Raw genomic sequence first — 20,462 nt, forward strand, 5'->3', positions numbered from 1 at the left:
CGCTCACTGGCTCCAGTCCTGCAGGGACCGTGCAGACATCCAACCTGCTTCAAACAACTCGAAAGTCCATGTCACCTTGTAAAAAAGGATAATGCGTGCAAAATCTTAAGATTCTGTTTTTTTTTAAGTCCAAGAATTCACTCAGGCCCATCTATAGCCACAGAATTTATTTCATCCCTGCCCCAACCCATTCTCTTTCTTCTCCCCACAATTAACATTATTATTTTTTATGATAATAAAAGGCCCGTAGGCTTATTAAAAAGGATTCAGAAAAGGCAAAAAGGTGTTAAAAGGAAACCAAAATCATCCACAATCCCTTGAGATACTCAGTTAATATTTCAATGTTTAATACATCCCAGGTTGTTTTCATTTTATAATATATTTTTAACAAAAATGAGGATTGTATTATTCATACTGTATTATGATCTGTTTTCACTTAACATATCACAGAACCTTTCTATGTTAATAAAAATACTAATGATATCATCACTGTAGTTACTGCATAGTGTCCCATTGTGTAGATCTTTCACAATCTCCTGTGTTGTGATGGGCAGTCAGGGTGTTTATAACTTGGTGCTGATAGAATCCTGCTTTTCTGCTTTTCTAATTGCAGGATGTTCTCCAATTAGAAATACAAAGGAAGGATCTTAGTTCTTTTAGTTCTTCATTTCCCAAGAGTCAACACTGAGAATAAACTCTATGAGGGCTCTCATTTGTCAGTGGTACTAGTGCCAACAAAAGTGAAGAGGAAAAGCATAGAAATGTAATGTCTTCCTTTGTCTTCTGCACCCAAGCTGGCAGAAACAAGGAGCAAGCCCCAGCTCTGTCGGCAGTGGAGTGGCAGAATCACCCACAGTGACTCTGGGCACCTCCACCTACACGACAGCCAGGGTGTTGTCCTTTATTCCTTCCTCTTTGTTTCTTTCAGGAATATTGATAAATAAAAAGACAAATGAAATTTACATCCTTGCTTTGCTAGCCCGTCCTTCTTTCTTTTTAAACACCTTATTTTGCTGCCATAACAAGTTAAAATAAGCACAATTTGTGCAGCTTTCCAATCCAGATTGAAACACATTCAATGAAGTCCACGCCATGATTCATCCCTCCTGCTCTTTGTAGGATAAATAAATCTCTGACAAAGCAACTGCCCAATTAGAGTGCTCTGTGCATGCCAGTACAAGGACCGGATCTTAATTCAATTGAATCCCAAGCTTGAAAAGAAGTCAGGCTCGCCCAACAGAAAACCTGTGTGGTCAGTGAGAAACCCGGGGCTTCTTTAGTTCAAGTTATCTGCACTTTGCTCTCCATTCATGGAATCCTTACCCATATAAGCTGCCCAGTGCAGAGCACGCCGGTCCTTCTTGTCAAACGCATTGATGTTTGCCCCTTTGGCCAAGAGTAAATTAACCATCTGAAAGATAACCGACAGTGAAATCAAGTGTATACTCTGTAATGGTGAGGGGTCCTCACCCTCAGCAGGTGACCTGAGCCAAATTAATGTCCAATCTAAAGGCAGGTCAGGGCTTCCCTGGTGGCGCAGTGGTTGAGAGTCTGCCTGCTAATGCAGGGGACACGGGTTCGAGCCCTGGTCTGGGAAGATCCCACATGCCGCAGAGCAACTAGGCCCATGAGCCACAACTACTGAGCCTGCGCGTCTGGAGCCTGTGCTCCGCAACAAGAGAGGCCCGCCCACTGCGATGAAGAGTGGCCCCCACTTGCTGCAACTAGAGAAAGCCCTCACACAGAAACGAAGACCCAACACAGCAAAAATAAATAAATAAATAAATAAATTTAAAGGCAGGTCAGAGATCTGAAGTTAAAAGTAGGAAGATACCACGGCCAACCTGCGGCATGTGTGTCAGAGGAAAAGACTGAGGTGTCGGCTACTTTTTCAATTCACTGTGGCTCTAAATTTAAAAATAGGTATAGTCGCCTAAGGTTTGGTGTACAAATATTATTGTCACATTATCTAAAAGCCTCAGCAATGAGATTAGGTTCCACATGGGGCTAAGAGGGTCTGTGGGGAGGATTCTTGTTCTCAATGACGAGGACATTGACCTCCACATGGCCATTCAGAGCGGCATGGTGCAAGGCTGTGCGCCCCCCTCGGTCAGAGACATTGACGCTGCTCAGCAGGGGAATGATGACTTCCGCACACTTGATGGCCTTATTGGCTGCTGCCACGTGGAGCGGGGTCTGCCAGTTCTTGTCCCTCGCGTTGACGTCAGCCGAGTGCTTAATCAACACTTGCACTGCTTCCTACAACAAAAGCAGAATTTGCAGGGGTCACTGACAAACGCTCAGTCAATCCTTATGGCGTATAAGCTGCTTCGCCAGACCCTGGAACTACAGAAAAGGAAAGGCTCCCTGCCCTCACAGGCTGCCTCACGACGTATATTCTTCTGAGACAAGCAAGGTCATACGGGATGAAGATTAAAAGAGTGGCACAGGGCTTCCCTGGTGGCGCGGTGGTTGACAGTCTGCCTGCCAATGCAGGGGACAGGGGTTCGAGCCCTGGTCTGGGAAGATCCCACATGCCGTGGAGCAACTGGGCCCGTGAGCTACAATTACTGAGCCTGCGCATCTGGAGCCTGTGCTCCGCAACAGGAGAGGCCGCGATAGTGAGAGGCCCGCGCACCGCGATGAAGAGTGGCCCCCGCCTGCCACAACTAGAGAAAGCCCTCGCACAGAAATGAAGACCCAACATAGCCAAAAATAAATAAATAAATTAATTAAAAAAAAAAAAAGAGTGGCACAGATTTTTTTTTATATTAACATATTTCCATACATATTTCCATACAAATACAAATATAAGATTTTTAGAAATTTCATGTAATGTCTGAAACATTTATATTAACATATTTCCATACAAATAACCTAATGAAAGTTTAGTATTAGTTGTTTTGTTTGTTTTTTTATACTGCAGGTTCTTATTAGGCATCAGTTTTATACACATCAGTGTATACATGTCAATCCCAATCACCCAATTCAGCACACCACCATCCCCACCTCACCGCAGTTTTCCCCCCTTGGTGTCCATATGTCCATTCTCTACATCTGTGTCTCAACTTCTGCCCTGCAAACTGGCTCATCTGTACCATTTTTCTAGGTTCCACATACATGCATTAATATACGATATTTGTTTTTCTCTTTCTGACTTACTTCACTCTGTATGACAGTCTCTAGATCCATCCACGTCTCAACAAATGACTCAATTTCGTTCCTTTTTATGGCTGAGTAATATTCCATTGTATATATGTACCACAACTTCTTTATCCATTCGTCTGTTGATGGGCATTTAGGTTGCTTCCATGACCTGGCTATTGTAAATAGTGCTGCAATGAACATTCGGGTGCATGTGTCCTTTTGAATTACGGTTTTCTCTGGGTATATGCCCAGTAGTGGGATTGCTGGGTCATATGGTAATTCTATTTTTAGTTTTTTAAGGAACCTCCATATTGTTCTCCATAGTGGCTGTATCAATTTACATTCCCACCAACAGTGCAAGAGGGTTCCCTTTTCTCCACACCCTCTCCAGCATTTGTTGTTTGTAGATTTTCTGATGATGCCCATTCTAACAGGAGTGAGGTGATACCTCATTGTAGTTTTGATTTGCATTTCTCTAATAATTAGTGATGTTGAGCATCTTTTCATGTGCTTCGTGGCTGTCTGTATGTCTTCTTTGGAGAAATGTCTATTTAGGTCTTCTGCCCATTTTTGGATTGGGGTGTTTGTTTCTTTGATATTGAGCTGAATGAGCTGTTTATATATTTTGGAGATTAATCCTTTGTCAGTTGATTCATTTGCAAATATTTTCTCCCATTCTGAGGGTTGTCTTTTTGTCTTGTTTATGGTTTCCTTTGCTGTGCAAAAGCTTTGAAGTTTCATTAGGTCCCACTTGTTTATTTTTGTTTTTATTTCCATTACTCTAGGAGGTGGATCAAAAAAGATCTTGCTGTGATTTATGTCAAAGAGTGTTCTTCCTATGTTTTCCTCTAAGAGTTTTATAGTGTCCAGTCTTATATTTAGGTCTCTAATCCATTTTGAGTTTATTTTTGTGTATGGTGTTAGGGAGTATTCTAATTTCATTCTTTTACATGTAGCTGTCCAGTTTTCCCAGCACCACTTATTGAAGAGACTGTCTTTTCTCCATTGTATATCTTTGCCTCCTTTGTCATAGATTAAGTGGCACAGATTAAAACAGATTCACTCTCCCTTTCTCTGTTAGGCCAAGAGCCCTGGCATAACTCCAAAACCAAATAAACCTTCCAAGTGTAAGGTTTCCTTACAAAATATAAGGTATCCTTAGGCCAAACGAGAGCACTCATGTGCAAGTAGGTTAAAACATCCATAGACCAAAGGGCCCCCAAAGATCATCCAAGGTTAGACATATTTGTCAGTAAGCCTCCCTCTTCCAAAGCCAAAGGCCCCAAAGCTCTCCAGACATTCTTGGATCAATTTATAAATCTTTGGTTCTCTTGGCCAAATCTCAACCCTCCCTGTGTGATCAATAAGCAGTCAAGGGAAGAGGATGTCTATTACCACCTCAACTTGAAGTTACGAAATTGTTCCTTCTTTCCCCAATCTTTTCTATGTTAAAATGAGACTTTTTTTCTGCTGTTGAGTCCCTTCACCCTTACTGAGCCTCCCACTTTTGATTTTCCTTCTATTGACCTAATCATCTTTTTAGCCTCTTGAACTATAACTCTCCACCTTGGCTGTGCAATGGAATCACCTGGGGAGCTCTTAAAAATACACATGACTGTTCTGTATTGATTCCAACTGGCCTCAGAATGTCTGTAAAGCTCCCTGGGGACTCTGTTATGCAGCCAGGATTGAGGACACTCTTCTCTTTAGTCAAGTAAATGATATAGCTTCTCTCAAGAGGAGGGAACGGCTGTCGGTTGTTTCTCTTTATGTCTAGAGACATCCCTGAGACCAGCTGGGTGTCCCTGGCTCCTTTATGGACATCTTGTCAATGTGGCATCAATAGACCAATGAAAGGCATTAGTACCACATTCCTGCCACCCTTCATGGACAAAGAACTTACCCTTGTCCACCTTAATCCCCACAGACCTGGACTGTCTATCAACTTTATCATGCAGGTATGTAAAAGAATCCCCCAAAAGTAGATGACTTGAACTCTCAGAATTAACATTTTAACCAGGGACATAAATGATGAAATTTAAAAAATGTTCCATGAATCAGTAGTGGCAACATATTGAGATGAATGGCTAACTTGAACAGTAGAATGAGAGCAAAAAGAAGTTAACTTTGCAGATTAGAGAATACACTTTAAGAAAACAATGTGACTCCATTTAGATGCTATAAATAAAGGGCAATAAACTGATAGGATCCAAGCAAACAATCAAGTTGTTAAGATTACCAAAAAGGAAAAAAAAAAAAGATATATGCCACCCATCCTCAGCACAACTGATGATAATGACTATTAAATATTCCTTGAGCCCATTTTAGAGTGAAACATGTGTACATGTATTATAAATGCTCGCTTACTATGTAAAAAACACTGTTAGAACTATGGAAGAGTGAAGGAAACATTAGCCAGGCTCTATCCTAAAAATTAGGTGGGTGAACAAAAAATAAAAGAAAAGCTAGATCACAATATAAGCGTTAAGATTTAAAAAAGAGAAAAATAATATTTTTATCAATTTTCATCTCATAAATTGTGCAGTTTATGTACATGTGCAATCAATTGTGATATGGGAAGAAAATATTGGAACCTCCATTTATATTTTATTTCTTTAAAAAGGAAAGCATTTAAGCTGCTATTTAACTTCTGGATTGGCATCCTGCCCTCAGTCAGCTCCATGGAAGATCTTGCCTCACAGTGTTGGAGATGCCCTCAGGGAGGGGTGGGGCTTCCACAGTGCTGGGGGGGCGGGGCTTGCCCTCTCCATTCATTCACTTTGAGTGCACTGAAATACAGAGTGATGGCCTGCCCAGTCCATTTACAGATTGTAATACGTACCCTTAAACTGAAAACACCCTAAAATGGACAAGATTTATGCAAGGAACCCACAGATTAAAGATAATAATAATACCAATGCAAGCATAAATGATGTGAAAGTCACAGAGCTGACACCTCTACTCCTCGTAAAAGCTTTCTATCACCTACATTACAAGGTAAAAGTAACGACAAATTTAATCAGATCTGACAAGAGCTTGGCAAAAACAGAGAAATCATCAGAAGTCTATTATCTAGGGCTTCCCTGGTGGCGCAGTGGTTAAGAATCCGCCTGCCAGTGCCGGGGACACGGGTTCGAGCCCTGGTCTGGGAAGATCCCACATGCCATGGAGCAACTAAGCCCGTGCGCCACAACTACTGAGCCTGCACTCTTAGAGTCCGTGAGCTACAACTACTGAGCCCATGTACCGCAGCTACCGAAGCCCATGCGCCTAGAGCCTGTACTCCGCAACAAGGGAAGCCACCACAATGAGAAGCCCGCGCACCGCAAGGAAGAGCAGCCCCTGCTCGCCGCAACTAGAGAAAGCCCGTGTGCAGCAACGAAGACCCCCTACGCAGCCAAAAATAAACAAATTTGTAAAAAAAAAAAAAAAAAGTCTATTATCTATATGGTTATTTAAGACTAGGACAAATGAAAAGCCTCACTCTAATATTTCACCTGTGCCTTGAAATATTATCTAATGATAGTAGTTCTTATATATAATTTATAAATAAATGAGATGTATATTCTGGAGATGCATGCTGAAAAAGTTTTGCAGATACGTGGCCAAAAGGGTTGGAGATAACCATCTCAAAAGCAGTACTATAAAAAACGGTATATATCCTTTTCACACATTCACAGCAAAATAACAATACATACTGTCTCTTTAATACCTTTGCTTTGTATATTATTTTACTGTACTTGTACAGATTCTTGCTTTGCATTAAATATTATGTAAATTCAGGATAGACTAACAAAACGGAAAATGTACAGGAACATTTCACAAATTTATACTATAAGACCAATTCATGAGAAATTTGTTTCTTAAAGGTAAAATGTGATTGCTCTTAGAGTAACTGCGACTAGGTGAATGAGATATTACCTAGGAGAGGCCCTACTTTTAAACGAATATTTAGGAATGATTTTCATTGTACACACAGCAATACTTTAAGCAAAGAAAATATACATTCATATGCCAGTTACAGTTTATATATAAATAAGTGCTTTTAGAGTTTGTGGGGGAAAAAACTGTATTCTTAAGTAGACAATACTTCTAAAAATATTTTAATCAGATAAATTTTGGTTTGGTTTTGTAAATAAAATTTTATTGGAACACAGCCTCATTCATTTGTTTACATATTATCTATGGTTGCTTTCAAATTACAACAGCAGAGTTGAGTATTTGTGACAGAGACCACATGCAGCCATCAAAGCTTAAAATATTTACTATCTCACCCTTCACGGAAAAAGTTTGCAGACCCCCTGGACTAGCTCTCTGTTTGAATTACCACAAACTATAAATTATCAAATCTGGTTAAACTAAAATTTTGTTATTTACCAGCATGAAAAAATACTATTTTTAAGTCCAAATAGTCTTTAAGGAGGGCAGGTCCTATGAAAAGAGTCAGAGGCCTCTGAGTTCAGCTCTTGCTATGTGATGGTGGGTCTACAGTGAATTTTAGGAGGGGGCCAAACAGAGTTGCATTGCTCTGCATAATAGAGTGGGAAGCATTTAGAGCTTGGCAGGAAGGAAGGGATGAGGACAGAGAGATTGGAGAGAGGACGTGGCCCTGCACCCCAGGGAGGAAGTGTACATCTGGGTGGGAACCGAGTCAACAGGCCAAGAGGGAAGAGGAGAAAGCTGAGGCACAAACCCAATGAGTGCAGCAACAGCAGGCTTGTGGAGCCAGGCAACCAAAACTTAACTCTCCAGGAATTCTTTGGAATTGTTGGGAGAATATCAGACTTTGAACAAGTGGTTTCCAGTCAGTCATATCCATTTAGAAGGCTAGGTGCCCCTGACCAACATCTGGGTTATACCTCAAAAATTAGAAAAGGAAAAGGTTCAAGTTCATTGATCAGATAGGAAAAAAAGAAGTGGGTAGGGTCTCTAATAAATTTCTTTTCATGTGAACTTTACATAATTCCCAAGTGGGTGCCCATTTCACCACGTGTCTTTTGTACCAACACTCACTTTCACAGTTCAAGGACACCTAGAATAACCGTTACTTTTATTTCTCCAATTTTATAAAATGTTTTAACTTTGCCATTCTCCATTTTTACTTTTATATCTGCTTATGTAGTGAACTGAACAGTTTTCATCTTACTTGACAAGAAGGGACTCTATCAAGGAATACTTAGTCTACAAAGGAGGGGTTCTTATTTAATTTCCAAGGATTAACCTTTTTTTTTTTTAAAGAAAATGCAAGTATAAAATGATTATGGAATTAAATTCACAGATATACCAGATATTAGAAGTAGAAAAGGCCTCAGGGGTCATCTGGATTGACCCCTCATTTCATTCGATAGCCAGCTTCATTTTATAGGGAAGATGGCTGAAGATGGTTTGCCACCCCGGGTTTAAGGGTTAAAATTTTATTCATTTATTTATTTATTTTTGGCTGTGTTGGGTCTTCGTTTCTGTGCGAGGGCTTTCTCTAGTTGCGGCAAGTGGGGGCCACTCTTCATCGCGGTGCGCGGGCCTCTCACTACCGCGGCCTCTCTTGTTGCGGAGCACAGGCTCCAGACACGCAGGTTCAGTAGTTGTGGCTCACGGGCCTAGCCGCTCCGCGGCATGTGGGATCTTCCCAGACCAGGGCTCGAACCCGTGTACCCTGCATTGGCAGGCAGACTCTCAACCACTGCGCCACCAGGGAAGCCCAGTTATTTACGTTTTTAAACGCTGAAGTTTTAGCCTGCCAAACTGGCTTCGTACATTTAATAGAAATGTAATACAATACTTTCACAAAAACGAAGCTTTGATTTAAAAAGACTACAATTTCCTTTTTCAAAGTTGCATTTCTCTTTCAAAAATTTTAATCTTGTAAGCATTTTAATTTGGTTTTAAGAGGAAGTAATTCTATGGCTATTTAGGGAATTACTGATTTTTGTAATCAAAAGAAGTCTCTCTTTTCCTGTTATCACACATTGGCTAAAAAATTAACAGCTCGGAGTTTGCGCTGACAGAAACTTACAAGGTAAAAAAGAAGCTAATGTGGGCAAAGAGAAGCTGAACAATTTCTGAATCAAGAAAGGATACTTAAACAGTACTTTTCAAACTATCTGTGGTGAAGGGACAGTTTTTTTTTTAAATTATTATTATTTCAAATTCATCATGAGTAATTAGAAGAATAATAAAATGAAAAAAGACAAAGACAAATTACAAACTCAATTATTTTATCATTTAATTTAGCAGGCATGAAATTACTCTATCAAATTTCTCTAAAAGTTGCTAAATGCTCACTCATGTCACAAAAGGAAAGACAAAAACTTAGACTAGTCACAAGCCACGCTGTGAGCAGTGCTGCTTCGAAGCCTTGATTTCTTTTTTAACGAACAAGCATGTGCGAGGATTCTGGCATTTCTCCTGCGTGGAGGGATCAGCCTAGTTAGCATTCAGCCTTAGGACTGTAGGCCTTGTTGGATTACACTCCACAGTAGGCTGTCCTATATGAGACACAGAAATAATAGACAGAGGGAGGAACTGTCACGGGATGTGACACAGGAGGGAATTGGAGATGGCATCTGCAGTCATTTTATTTCTACTTTTTACGACTTTCTCCTTTTATAAAAGGTCACTCCAACCCTGTATAAGAAGTAGAAACATACACTGTGGCACATGGAAAAGATGAGAAGAAATAGGATACATGTGCCTTAAAAACTGTTGCCTCCAATATTTGTTTTTCTTACTCTCAAATGTGCATTGCATTTAAGTAATCATAAATTACTCATGGAAAAGTAATGCTTTATGACTATACAGAGTCCTTGTAGGCATAAACAATGTCAAATTTTATAAACTGTAAGTTGCTTTAGACCAGGGTCTGAGTCTCATACAATTTTCTATACTCGCCACAAAGCCTGGCAGGTATCTGGCACCTAGTGTATATTCAATAAATTTGGGTAGAATAAATATATTGGTATAATCATTAGCAAACTCTCTAAGTAATAATATGCAAAAATTAACAAGACTTTTTTTTATATACAGCAGGAAAATTAACAAGACATTTACATGGGCTGAGGTCCTTGAGGCTGCACTCCAGTCCCAAAGGCATTCACTCTATTAATGTAAAGTAATAACCAGTTGGGGCTTTTACCCTCTATTGATTATAGCAATTTCATATCCTGTAAGAATTGTATAAATTGGTGCCTAATTTGTTCCAATTAATCAAATTATTCTTCTAAAAGTACCTATTATTAAACTAAACTTGCACTTTATTATTATAATTATTATTAGAGTACAATTATTCTAAGAACTAGTAGTACAAAGGAAGACTTGGGGATGTGAAAGAATTCAAACTATTCAAGAACCACTGGGGGACTTCCCTGGCGGTCCAGTGGTAAAGAATCCGCCTTCCAATGTAGGGGACGCGGGTTTGATCCTTGGTCGGGGAACTAAGATCCCATATGCCGTGGGGCAACTAAGCCCGCGCACTGCAACTACTGAGCTCGCCTGCCTCAACGAGAGAGCCCGCGTGCCGCAAACTACAGAGCCCACACACCCTGGAGCCGGCGTGCCACAACTAGAGAGAGAAAACCCAAACGCCACAACTAGAGAGAATACTGCGCGCTGCAAGGAAGGGCCCACGCACTGCAGCAAAAAAGATCCGGGACGCCTCAACGAAGATCCCGCGTGCCGCAACTAAGACCAGACGCAGCCAAAAAATAAAGAAAATAAATAATAAAATAAAATATTAAAAAAAAAAAAAAAGCACCACTGGCTTTAAACATTGGGAAGGCCAGATACTAAAGTATTTCCAACCTTTAATCTCTGGTCTCAAAGTGTGGTATGTACACCACATGCATCAGAATCTTCTTTTTGAAATACAGATTTCCAGCCTCAATTACAGGCTTCATCAAAATCACTGGGGGGTGAGGTTCTAGAACAGGTACTTTGTGTGTGTGCGTAATTTGACTGATTTATTTATTTTTTAAATTGAAGTATAGTTGATTTACAATGTTGTGTTAGTTCCAGGTATACAGCAAAGTGATTCAGCTATATATATACATGAAATTACAAAATATTGAGCATAGTTCCCTGTGCTGTACAGTAGGTCCTTGTTGTTTATCTATTTTATATATAGCAGTGTTAGAACAGGTACTTTTAACGAGCACTGCAGATGATCTGAATGCACACTAAATCTGAATACTACTCATCTACCTTCTAATAGGTTATAAGATGCTTACTTTCTTCCCATTCCAGGTACAATCTATGTTCTATATGTGATCATCTTTTTATAATCATAAAGATAATTTATGGAAAGCAATAACATTCAAGTCTCCCATGTAATTTTTCAAATTCTCCTGTCTATTAGCATTTAGCCCACCATAATGACAACGTTTTTCAGAGGGAAGGGGAAAATGTGATGTTTAAAATTTAAGCTATAAAATAAAATGCTTCTCCTGCTCAGATCTGGGAAACATCTTTATACCTCTCAGACTTTTGTCTGCACAGACACAAAAATAGATGCATCTTATTAGTTGGACCAGTATCCCTAGGGGTGCCCATGTGACGTGAGGGCAGCAGTGGAGCACGGCAGTTAGGAGAGCAGGTTTTCGGGTTACACCCTCCTCCACTTACTGGCTGTGGTGTCCTAGGCTTGTTCCTTAACTTCTCTGAGATCACGTTTCCTAAATTAGGATTAATAACGGTGTCAATCTCAGAGAGTGATTCAGAGGTTAAAATGGAATAATGTGCAGAAAGTGCTTAGCACACTACCTAGCACACAGGAAGTGCTCAATAAATGTTCACCGTGACAATACATATTTGAACACAACATCCTCAATTCTACACCCCAAAGACAGAATACAACTATTTTCAACATTTCTAACCACAAAATAGCCTACAGAACAGAAAAGTGACAAGTTCAGAAAATCCTTTGGTGCTACTCTCAGTTCATTAGAGAAGAAAATGCATATGTGAAAGGTCAAACACATTTGGACACAGGCCACAGTAAGCTCTTTGGTTGTCTACTGGTTGTGTATTGGTTGTCTGCCTTCCACACAGCGTCCAAGAAGGGGCACTTTGTACCCCCTCAAGGTCGACACTTAACAGTGCCTTCCACAGAGTGGGGCTTCAACAGACATGTGTTAAACCCTCCAGGTTTGTATGCATTTCATTCCTTTCCCCTACAGCTGTTCTTTTCCAAGGGAAACAAAAAAGCAACAACAATAAGCTAATCAGGGGAAACGATATGAAATAATTCACAGCAGCACTTCACATAATTCTCCCTGGCAGCGCCAAATCTTGCTCATCTATGTTATCTAGCATTGCAAAATAAGTTTCCCTAATATTTTCATATGAGACTCTCTTCATTTCTTCACAGCTGTGGGAGCAGTCAGAGAAAGAGGGGGATGAATGGTGGCCTGGGCGGGTCAGTAAGAACACGGCACTGGTGGGCTCCAATTATCTGTTTGGCGTTTCCTCCCTGGGAATCCCAGGCATGGGGAGCAGGTGGAGGCGGGAGGAGGAGGGGACTGGGCCTAGAAGGGAGCACACAATGCAGCCTGGTCAGTACCAAGTTAAGTCTTAAAGGTTCATCTCCACAACCCAATCTATTTTGGACAGTTTTTAAGGGACATGACCATTTCTTGATCTACTTTCTTGTCTGCAGAGGAGCTTTTATAATGTCAAGCATGGGTGGATGTTTAATCAGTATTATGATCTGATACTCCTATTGCTATAACAGGCTGAGGAAATGAATTTAGCAAATGAACATGATTTTTCCAGGCATAGAAATCCAAACATGAAATTTGCCTGATGGAAAGAAGGCTCAGAAATGTTGACGTATACTGATAACTTTGACTTAACCTGATATCTTGTTGCACGCTATTTTTGAAACTTGTTCTGATTTTGCAGGATCCAGTGGCTTAACTTGCTTTTAGTGCCACGCTCCCATAAACAAACTTCAAGTTAGTTTACCTTCCATGCATGAAAGATGATTACCACCAGCGTTCTCTGTGCTGTATACTAGCTCCACGTTAGCAGTTTTACAGAGAACCAGGTTAACAAAGCTTAAGTGGAAAACCCAGTCTTTAATGAATCCCTCAAAAAACAATTGTTTCCTGTGCAGGCTAGATGCTAAACATACAATGACAAGCAATAGGCATGCCGCTCATTGCAAAGAACTTACTGCCTAGAAGATCTTTTTAATTAAAACGGAAAAACAATTTCAATGGCGGTTTTATATTGTGCTAAGTTAGCCAAGCTGAGCTACATTTCGCAGAGTTCCCTCCGCTGTACTGTTCCATTTAGGGTTGGTGCTGGAGAAATCTGCATGAGTTTTGGAAGGCATACATGAAACCACAGACTGACTGGCATGTTGGGTGCCAGGTTTGTGGCAGCTTGTGCACGGTGTCACTGCCCAGCTGCATCACTGTGTTGGCAAAGGGCAGTACCAGGTTGATGCTTCTTCAGATCCTGCCATATCTTCTTCAGTTTCTTCCATTCCTGGGCCAGGTGCATGCAAGCTCAGAGGTGAAGCACACAGCTCCTTCTGCAAGGCACCCACATCCACGACGCAGAGGCAGTGACAGACAGACAGGGGTTCCAGTTTATTCCTGTTTTCCCCCATTTCATGTTCAGCTTTTCTTTTCAACTGCAGACCCTGCTGGCCTACAGTGACTTTAGGACCACACAGAAACCAAGGGGATAGCCTTACATAAACTTCTTCAGCAGCTCACACAATAGTGTAAGCTCTAATTCCTATAATAAATATCTTATCTATATTTCTCATTGTGGTTCTGCTTCCCTGATCGAACCCTGAACCTTGAAGCTCCGAGAGAGATCAATTACGCACATTTCAGAAGCATGGGGGTTTTGAAGACAATGTAGAGTTTATAAGCCTTTCAATGAAGAAATGGTTTTTAAAACATATTTGTGTAAGGAATATCACTGTCTGCCCCATCTAAGCAATAGACAGATGTGCCAACTCTCTTACTGAACACACATATCTTCTCTGGCAAGTGCTAATAGCAAAACTCCAAAAGACCAGCCCAAACCTTCTCTGTTCTTCCCCTCTCAAGCATGCTGCCCTTTCCCCAGCTATTTTTTAGGGGAGGCATAAAGTAATGGCTACAGGATCGAATTCACAAAAGGAAGGATGGGATGTAGCCAAGATGGCAGAGTGGGAAGACCCTGAACTCACCTTCTCCCAAAGGCACAACAAAATTGCAACTACTTACAGAGCAACTACCTATGAGAATGACCTGAAGACAGCAGAAAAGATTTCCCACAACTAAAGATATAAAGAAGGAACTACAATGAGATGGATGGGAGGGGCTAAGATGCAGTATACTCAGGACCCATACACCTGGGTCAGCAACCCATAAGTGGGAAGAATATCACAATGGCAGAGGTCCTCCCCAAGGAGCAAGGGGTCCAAGCCCCACATTGGGCTCCCCAGCCCAAGATCCTGCATCAGGAAGATGGGCTCCAAGAAGTTCTGCTTTGAAAACCAGTGGGACTTGTGTTCAGGAGAGCTTAGGAACCAGACTGCTCCTAAAGGGCGTGTAGAAAATCTCACATACTCCAAGTCCCAGTGCAGAGGCAGTAGTTTAAAAGGAGCCTGGGTCAGACCTACTTGCTATTCTTGTAGAGCCTCTCAGAGAGGCAGAAGGCAACCAGGAATCCATCTGAGGATAAAGACACTGGTGGCAGCCATTTGGGGGAGTTCATTCTACAATGACGTCAGCACTGGCAAGTGCCATTTTGGAATCCTCCTGATAGCCTATTAGTGCTGGGGGACTTACCTGCCCACCAGCACCAGCCCAGCACCCCCAAGGCTGCACAGCTAACTGCTTGGGGAAACTACCCATCCTCCAGTGGGCCCACAGCTACTCCATGAGGCAGAACCTCACAGCCTACCAAGTGGGAGCCAGCCCCGCCTCCCAGCAAACCCACAATAATTGGGCCCGCTCCAACAGAGGGGGGCCCACAGCCCAGATGGGGACACCCCTAGAGCATATAGCTCTGGTGACCAGAGGGAAGCATGCTGTTGGACCCCATAGGGTGTCTCCTACATAAGGCCACTTCTCTAAGATCAGGAAATGTAACTGACCTACCTAATGCATAGAAATAAACGCAGAGAATTAGGCAAAATGAGGAGATAGAGGAGTACGTTCCAAATGAAGAAACAAGACAAAACCTCAGAAAAAGAACTAAATGAAGTAGAGATAAGCAATCTACCCAATAAATAGTTCAAGGTAATGATCATAAAGATGCCCAATGAACTCAGGAGAAGAATGGATGAACACAGTGAGCATTTTAACAAAGAGCTAGAAAATATAAAGAAGAACCAAACAAAGGAGTCCCAGAAGGAGAAGAGAAAGAGAAAGGGGCAGAGAAATAATAGCTAAAAACTCCCTTAACCTGGGGAAGGAAGCAGATATCCAGGTCCAGGAATCCCAGAGAATCCCAAACAAAGAAAACCCAAAGAGGTCCACACCAAGACACAATGTAATTAAAATGACAAAAATTAAAGAAAAAAAGAGGATCTTAAAAACAGCAATAGGTTGCTGGGGGAGAGGGAGGGGAAGCGGGTGGGGAGGGAAGGATTGGGAATTTGGGATTAGCAAATGCAAACTATTATATATAGAATGGATAAACAACAAGGTCCTACTGTATAGCACAGGGAACTATATTCAATATCCTGTGATAAACCATAATGGAAAAGAATATGAAAAAGAATGTGTATATATATATATATATATATATATATATATATACACACACACACACATATATGTATAACTGAATCACCTTGCTACACAGCAAAAAGTAGCATAACATTGTAAATCAACTATACTTCAATAAAATAAATTTTAAAATATATATAAAACAATAAAAAATAATAATAATAAATAAAAGCAGCAAGAGAAAAGCAACTAGTTATGTACAAGGGATATGACAATCAGCTGACTTTCAGCAGAAACTCTGCAGGCCAGAAGGGAGTAGCACTTTATATTAAAAGCAATGAAAGGAAAAAACGTACAGCTGAGAATACTCTACCTGGCAAGGTTATCATTCAGATTTGAAGGAAAGACAAAGAGTTTTACAGAGAAGCAAAAGCTAGAAGAATTCAGCACCACTAACCCAGCTTTACAAAGAATGTTCACAGGACTTCTCTTAGTGGAAAAGAAAAGGCCACAGTAGAAATATGAAAATTATGAAAGGAAAAATCTCATTGGTAAAGGCAAACATAAACTAAAGGTAGTAGATCAACCACTTATAAAGCTAGTAGAAAGGCTAAAAGACAAAAGTAGCAAAATCATCTATATCCACAATAAGTAGTTAAGGGATACACAAAACAAAAAGATGTAAAATATGATGTCAAAAACATTAAATATAGCAGGGGGAATAACAATTTGGAGTTGTTAGAATGCATTCGAAATTAAGAGATCATCAACATATACATATATGGTAACCACAAACCAAAAACCTACAACAGATACACGTAGAAAAATAGAAAAGAATCTAAACATAACGCTAAACAAAGTCATCAAATCACAATGAAAGAGAGGAAAAGAAGAAAAAAAAAAACCAAAAAAGAACTACAAAAACAACCAGAAAACAATTAATGGAATGGCATTAAGTACATACCTATCAATAATTACTTTAAATGTAAATGGACAAAATGTTCCAATTAAAAGACATATTTGCCATCCTCACCCAAATTTCCAGCATTCAAAATAAATTCTTTCTTGAACACCTACAATGTACCAGGCTTGGGCTACATCAGGAAGCAAAACAAAATCCCTGCCATCACGGTGCTTACATTCCAGTGACATGTTTGCCAAACTCAGCATGTTCAAACAGAACTGATTAACTTCCCCAACCCTTGCTCCTTTGCCTCTGCCTTCCATTGGGTTACCAATGGTAATGGTGTTACCATTCACCCAATGGCTTCTTTTCCACCTCACCCTCACAAGTTCCAAATCCTGTCAGGTTCACAACTTATCTCTGCTGTCAACACTCCCCACTGCTCAGAGGACACCCAGCCCTCTGCTATTGGACCCAGCCTCTACTATCAGACTTATCTTCTACTACACCCTGTGTTCCAGCTACATCCAACTGAACCCACCATTCAATCACTTCCATGACCCTTGTCCTACAGCATGTTTCTCCTCCTGCCTCAGCCCTCTCTCCTTTTCCTGGCCTGGTAAGTCCCTATCATCCTCTAAGGACTAGTTCAATTGACATGTCTTCTTGGAAGACTGCGTCTATTCAAGAAGACAGTTAGTTGCTTCTTCCTCCAATTCAGTTATGATATTGTACTGATCTGCTTACCTGTTTGCACCCCCTTCAGACTGAGAACTCACTGAAGTCAAGGATCACACCGTCCATCTTGGACCACCCCAGTCAGCCCCTAGCACCATGCCTGGCACACAGGAGGTGCTTAAACAAACAGCTGTTCAATTTGGTAACCCTCTTGCATTAGAAGTAAAAGCCTTTTGCTCACCAGTGAGAATCCCTAATTCAGCAGAAAGCATTTTTCTCTTTCTAGGAACCGGAGGTGCTAGATTAAATAAGATGATCACTCACTTCACTTCTGGAGGCAACAGCCCGGTGCAGCGGGGTCAGCCACATGTTGTCCTTGGCATTCACACGAGCTCCTGGAACCAAACAGCACAGGTTAGAGGCATAACGCAATTCTGCTGACGTGAAGTCAGATGCTATATCTTGTGCTCTCATTTGCCTGGTACAACCAACACATTTTGTTTTGTTTTTTCCTTTCTGTCAGTCATGTGCTTTCTAGCCACCAAACAAGGAGAAGCCACTGAATGCAGTAGAAGGAGCAAGATCAGGAGCTGAGGATGTCACAAGAATCGGGTCAAGACTAGATGGGAAATAACAGTGTCTCACTGCGTAGGAGATACAGTTGTAAGAAAGCTCAGATTCTCCAGAACTATAGAAATGTAGGTTCTGAAGAATGAAGAGCTTTTCAGGGGTGTGTATGCATGCGTGTGTGTGTGTGTGTGTGTGTGTTCATGTTCCAGAATGTAATATATATTCCTGAATATAAAATATATAATCATATACATTATTTTATTTTTAGTCATTAAGCATATTTATCTCACAGGGCACACAACATCCTTCTTGGAAAACTGTTAGCGATGAGCAGCCTTCCAACAAATGTATACTAGAGGCCAGTGAAGTTGAGTTCTGATGAGATTTGATCTGGGCTAAAGGGATTAGCAGAAATCCGTTTTATCCAAGAATCCCAATTATTTCTCTGGAACTAGCCAAATATTTCGGTAGGAAGAAGCCAGGTTCCATGGAGCTTTTGGACAGACACAACATGAAGCCTATGGAGGCTGTTCACGGCTCCCTCACACTATGGGGTGGGCATACAGGCTGACACACGAGCCAGAGCCCGGTCATACTCAGGGAGGTGCCCATGCTCAGCTCCCTGGGAGCCAGATCACAATCACGGAGCAGGAGCTCCACAGGAACAGATTCCCAGAAAGTAGAGTATGCCCTCCGCCCATGACACCTGCACAATTCTCCATGCGTACACGCCCACCAAGCTACAGCTGAACCACTACGACACCCAATATGAGCTTCCTTTTTTTGGAATCTGGATTTTGATCAGTCTTCTGGTCAGAGATGGAAAGTTTTATAAAAGGACTGCAAAAGGAGAGGAGGAGAAAATATCTATGATATCTTTGCAGATGCAATAAGAGTAGACTGGTTTTTTTTTTTTAATATTTATTTATTTCTATTATTTATTTATTTTTAGCTGTGTTCGTTTAGCTGTCTTCGTTTCTGTGCAAGGGCTTTCTCCAGATGCGGCAAGTGGGGGCCACTCTTCATCGCGGTGCGCGGGCCTCTCACTGTCGCGGCCTCTCTTGTTGCGGAGCACAGGCTCCAGACGCGCAGGCTCAGTAGTTGTGGCTCACAGGCCTAGTTGCTCCGCGGCACGTGGGATCTTCCCAGACCAGGGCTCGAACCCGTGTCCCCTGCATTGGCAGGCAGACTCTCAACCACTGCGCCACCAGGGAAGCCCGAGTAGACTGTTTTAGCCTTAGGACAACAAGGAAGAAAGCTCATGGGGATGAAGAGTGGAGGGATGGATCAAAGAAGCTAGAAAGTAAGGCAGAGGAGGGGAAGTGCAAAGGCGGTGGCTCTGAGACAAGGGTCGAGAAAGTGAGTCAAGTGTAAGCAGAGGCTGACCAACCTCTGTGAGGCCAAGGCCAGCTGACAGCTAAAAAACAGGAACCGTGTTTAGAAAAAAAAAAGGCAGCAGGAGACTTTCATGGATAAAAGTGTGCTAGAAATTGAATTTAATCATAAAACTTACACTGTTTTTTCTCTTTAACTGAAGAACAAATACCATCAACCATACTAATGATAGAAAACAAGAACATAATAATCCCTAAAACAAAGAGAGAGAGAATGTCTCTTCTCCCCTCATTCTGATTTCATTAGTTGGAGGTGGGACCAGGCACAGGTATTTTTTAAAAACTCCCCAGGACCCACGGTTATTGTAATAGGCTGTTAAGATTGAGAGCCACTGGTAAATTGTTACTTAGTTTATCAAGCTTAAAATTATTTGAATCCTAATTCTACAAACTTCATCCAGGCAGCTTACCTGAAAAGTTTCAAGCCCTTTACATCAGTAAGAACCAAACAAAATCAGTTTGGTGGTGCTAAGACGCCAAGGCAGCACACATCTCACTCCCCAGTAGCAGGATGTCCTGGGCTAAATGCTCTGGAGTGAAACGAATGAGGTCTGGGAAGGACAGTGGGATTCATGGTCAGAAGACCCAGATTTGATTCTGATTTCAGCACCTACTGGCCCAGCTACCAAAAGCCACTACTCTGTAAAATGAGGCTAACAACAACATAATAATAATACTTCTCTACCCACCTCATGAGGTGGTAGGGAGAATCAAGTGAATTTGAAGGTGCTTGGTAAATTGCAAAGCACTAGAAAAATATTACCAGTTCTTATTTCCAAATCCCCTCTAATGTCATATTTACTTCTAAATCTATGACTCAGGTCTTCAAGGAAGTGAGAGGCATAGTCTTTGCCCAGGAAAGTAGGGGGAAGTCAAACATATAGATTTAAGAATGCAAAGAACCATCACCTAGAGATTGCACAAACAGGTATCTTTTGAAGACTAAGAGAGACTCAGATGCTAGAGAATGCTGGGGAGGAGGAAACCCAGATGTAATTAAGAGCAGAAAAAATTGTGAATTTTAAAACAAAATTTTCCCTACCAAAAAACAAATTTTAGCTTTCCTCTCCTAAGTCTTAGTTCCAAGGGAGCACCAGA

The 20,462-nt window shown here is 41.2% G+C and overlaps 1 protein-coding gene across 3 annotated transcripts in view; it reads right to left on the minus strand.

The window, feature by feature from the left end:
- ANKRD44 (ankyrin repeat domain 44) overlaps positions 1-20,462 on the minus strand; it is a 326,656-nt gene that overhangs the window by 127,578 nt on the left and 178,616 nt on the right. For all 3 annotated transcript variants that reach the window (XM_057551441.1, XM_057551440.1, XM_057551439.1), the window contains exons 4-6: positions 17,725-17,795; positions 2,059-2,259; positions 1,324-1,411 (exon numbers count right to left, since the gene is read on the minus strand). In XM_057551441.1, the coding sequence (XP_057407424.1) occupies positions 1,324-1,411; positions 2,059-2,259; positions 17,725-17,795 (360 nt within the window). The remainder of the gene's footprint in view (positions 1-1,323; positions 1,412-2,058; positions 2,260-17,724; positions 17,796-20,462) is intronic.

This window comes from Balaenoptera acutorostrata, chromosome 8 (genome assembly GCF_949987535.1).
Source record: "Balaenoptera acutorostrata chromosome 8, mBalAcu1.1, whole genome shotgun sequence".
Lineage (NCBI taxonomy): Eukaryota > Metazoa > Chordata > Mammalia > Artiodactyla > Balaenopteridae > Balaenoptera > Balaenoptera acutorostrata.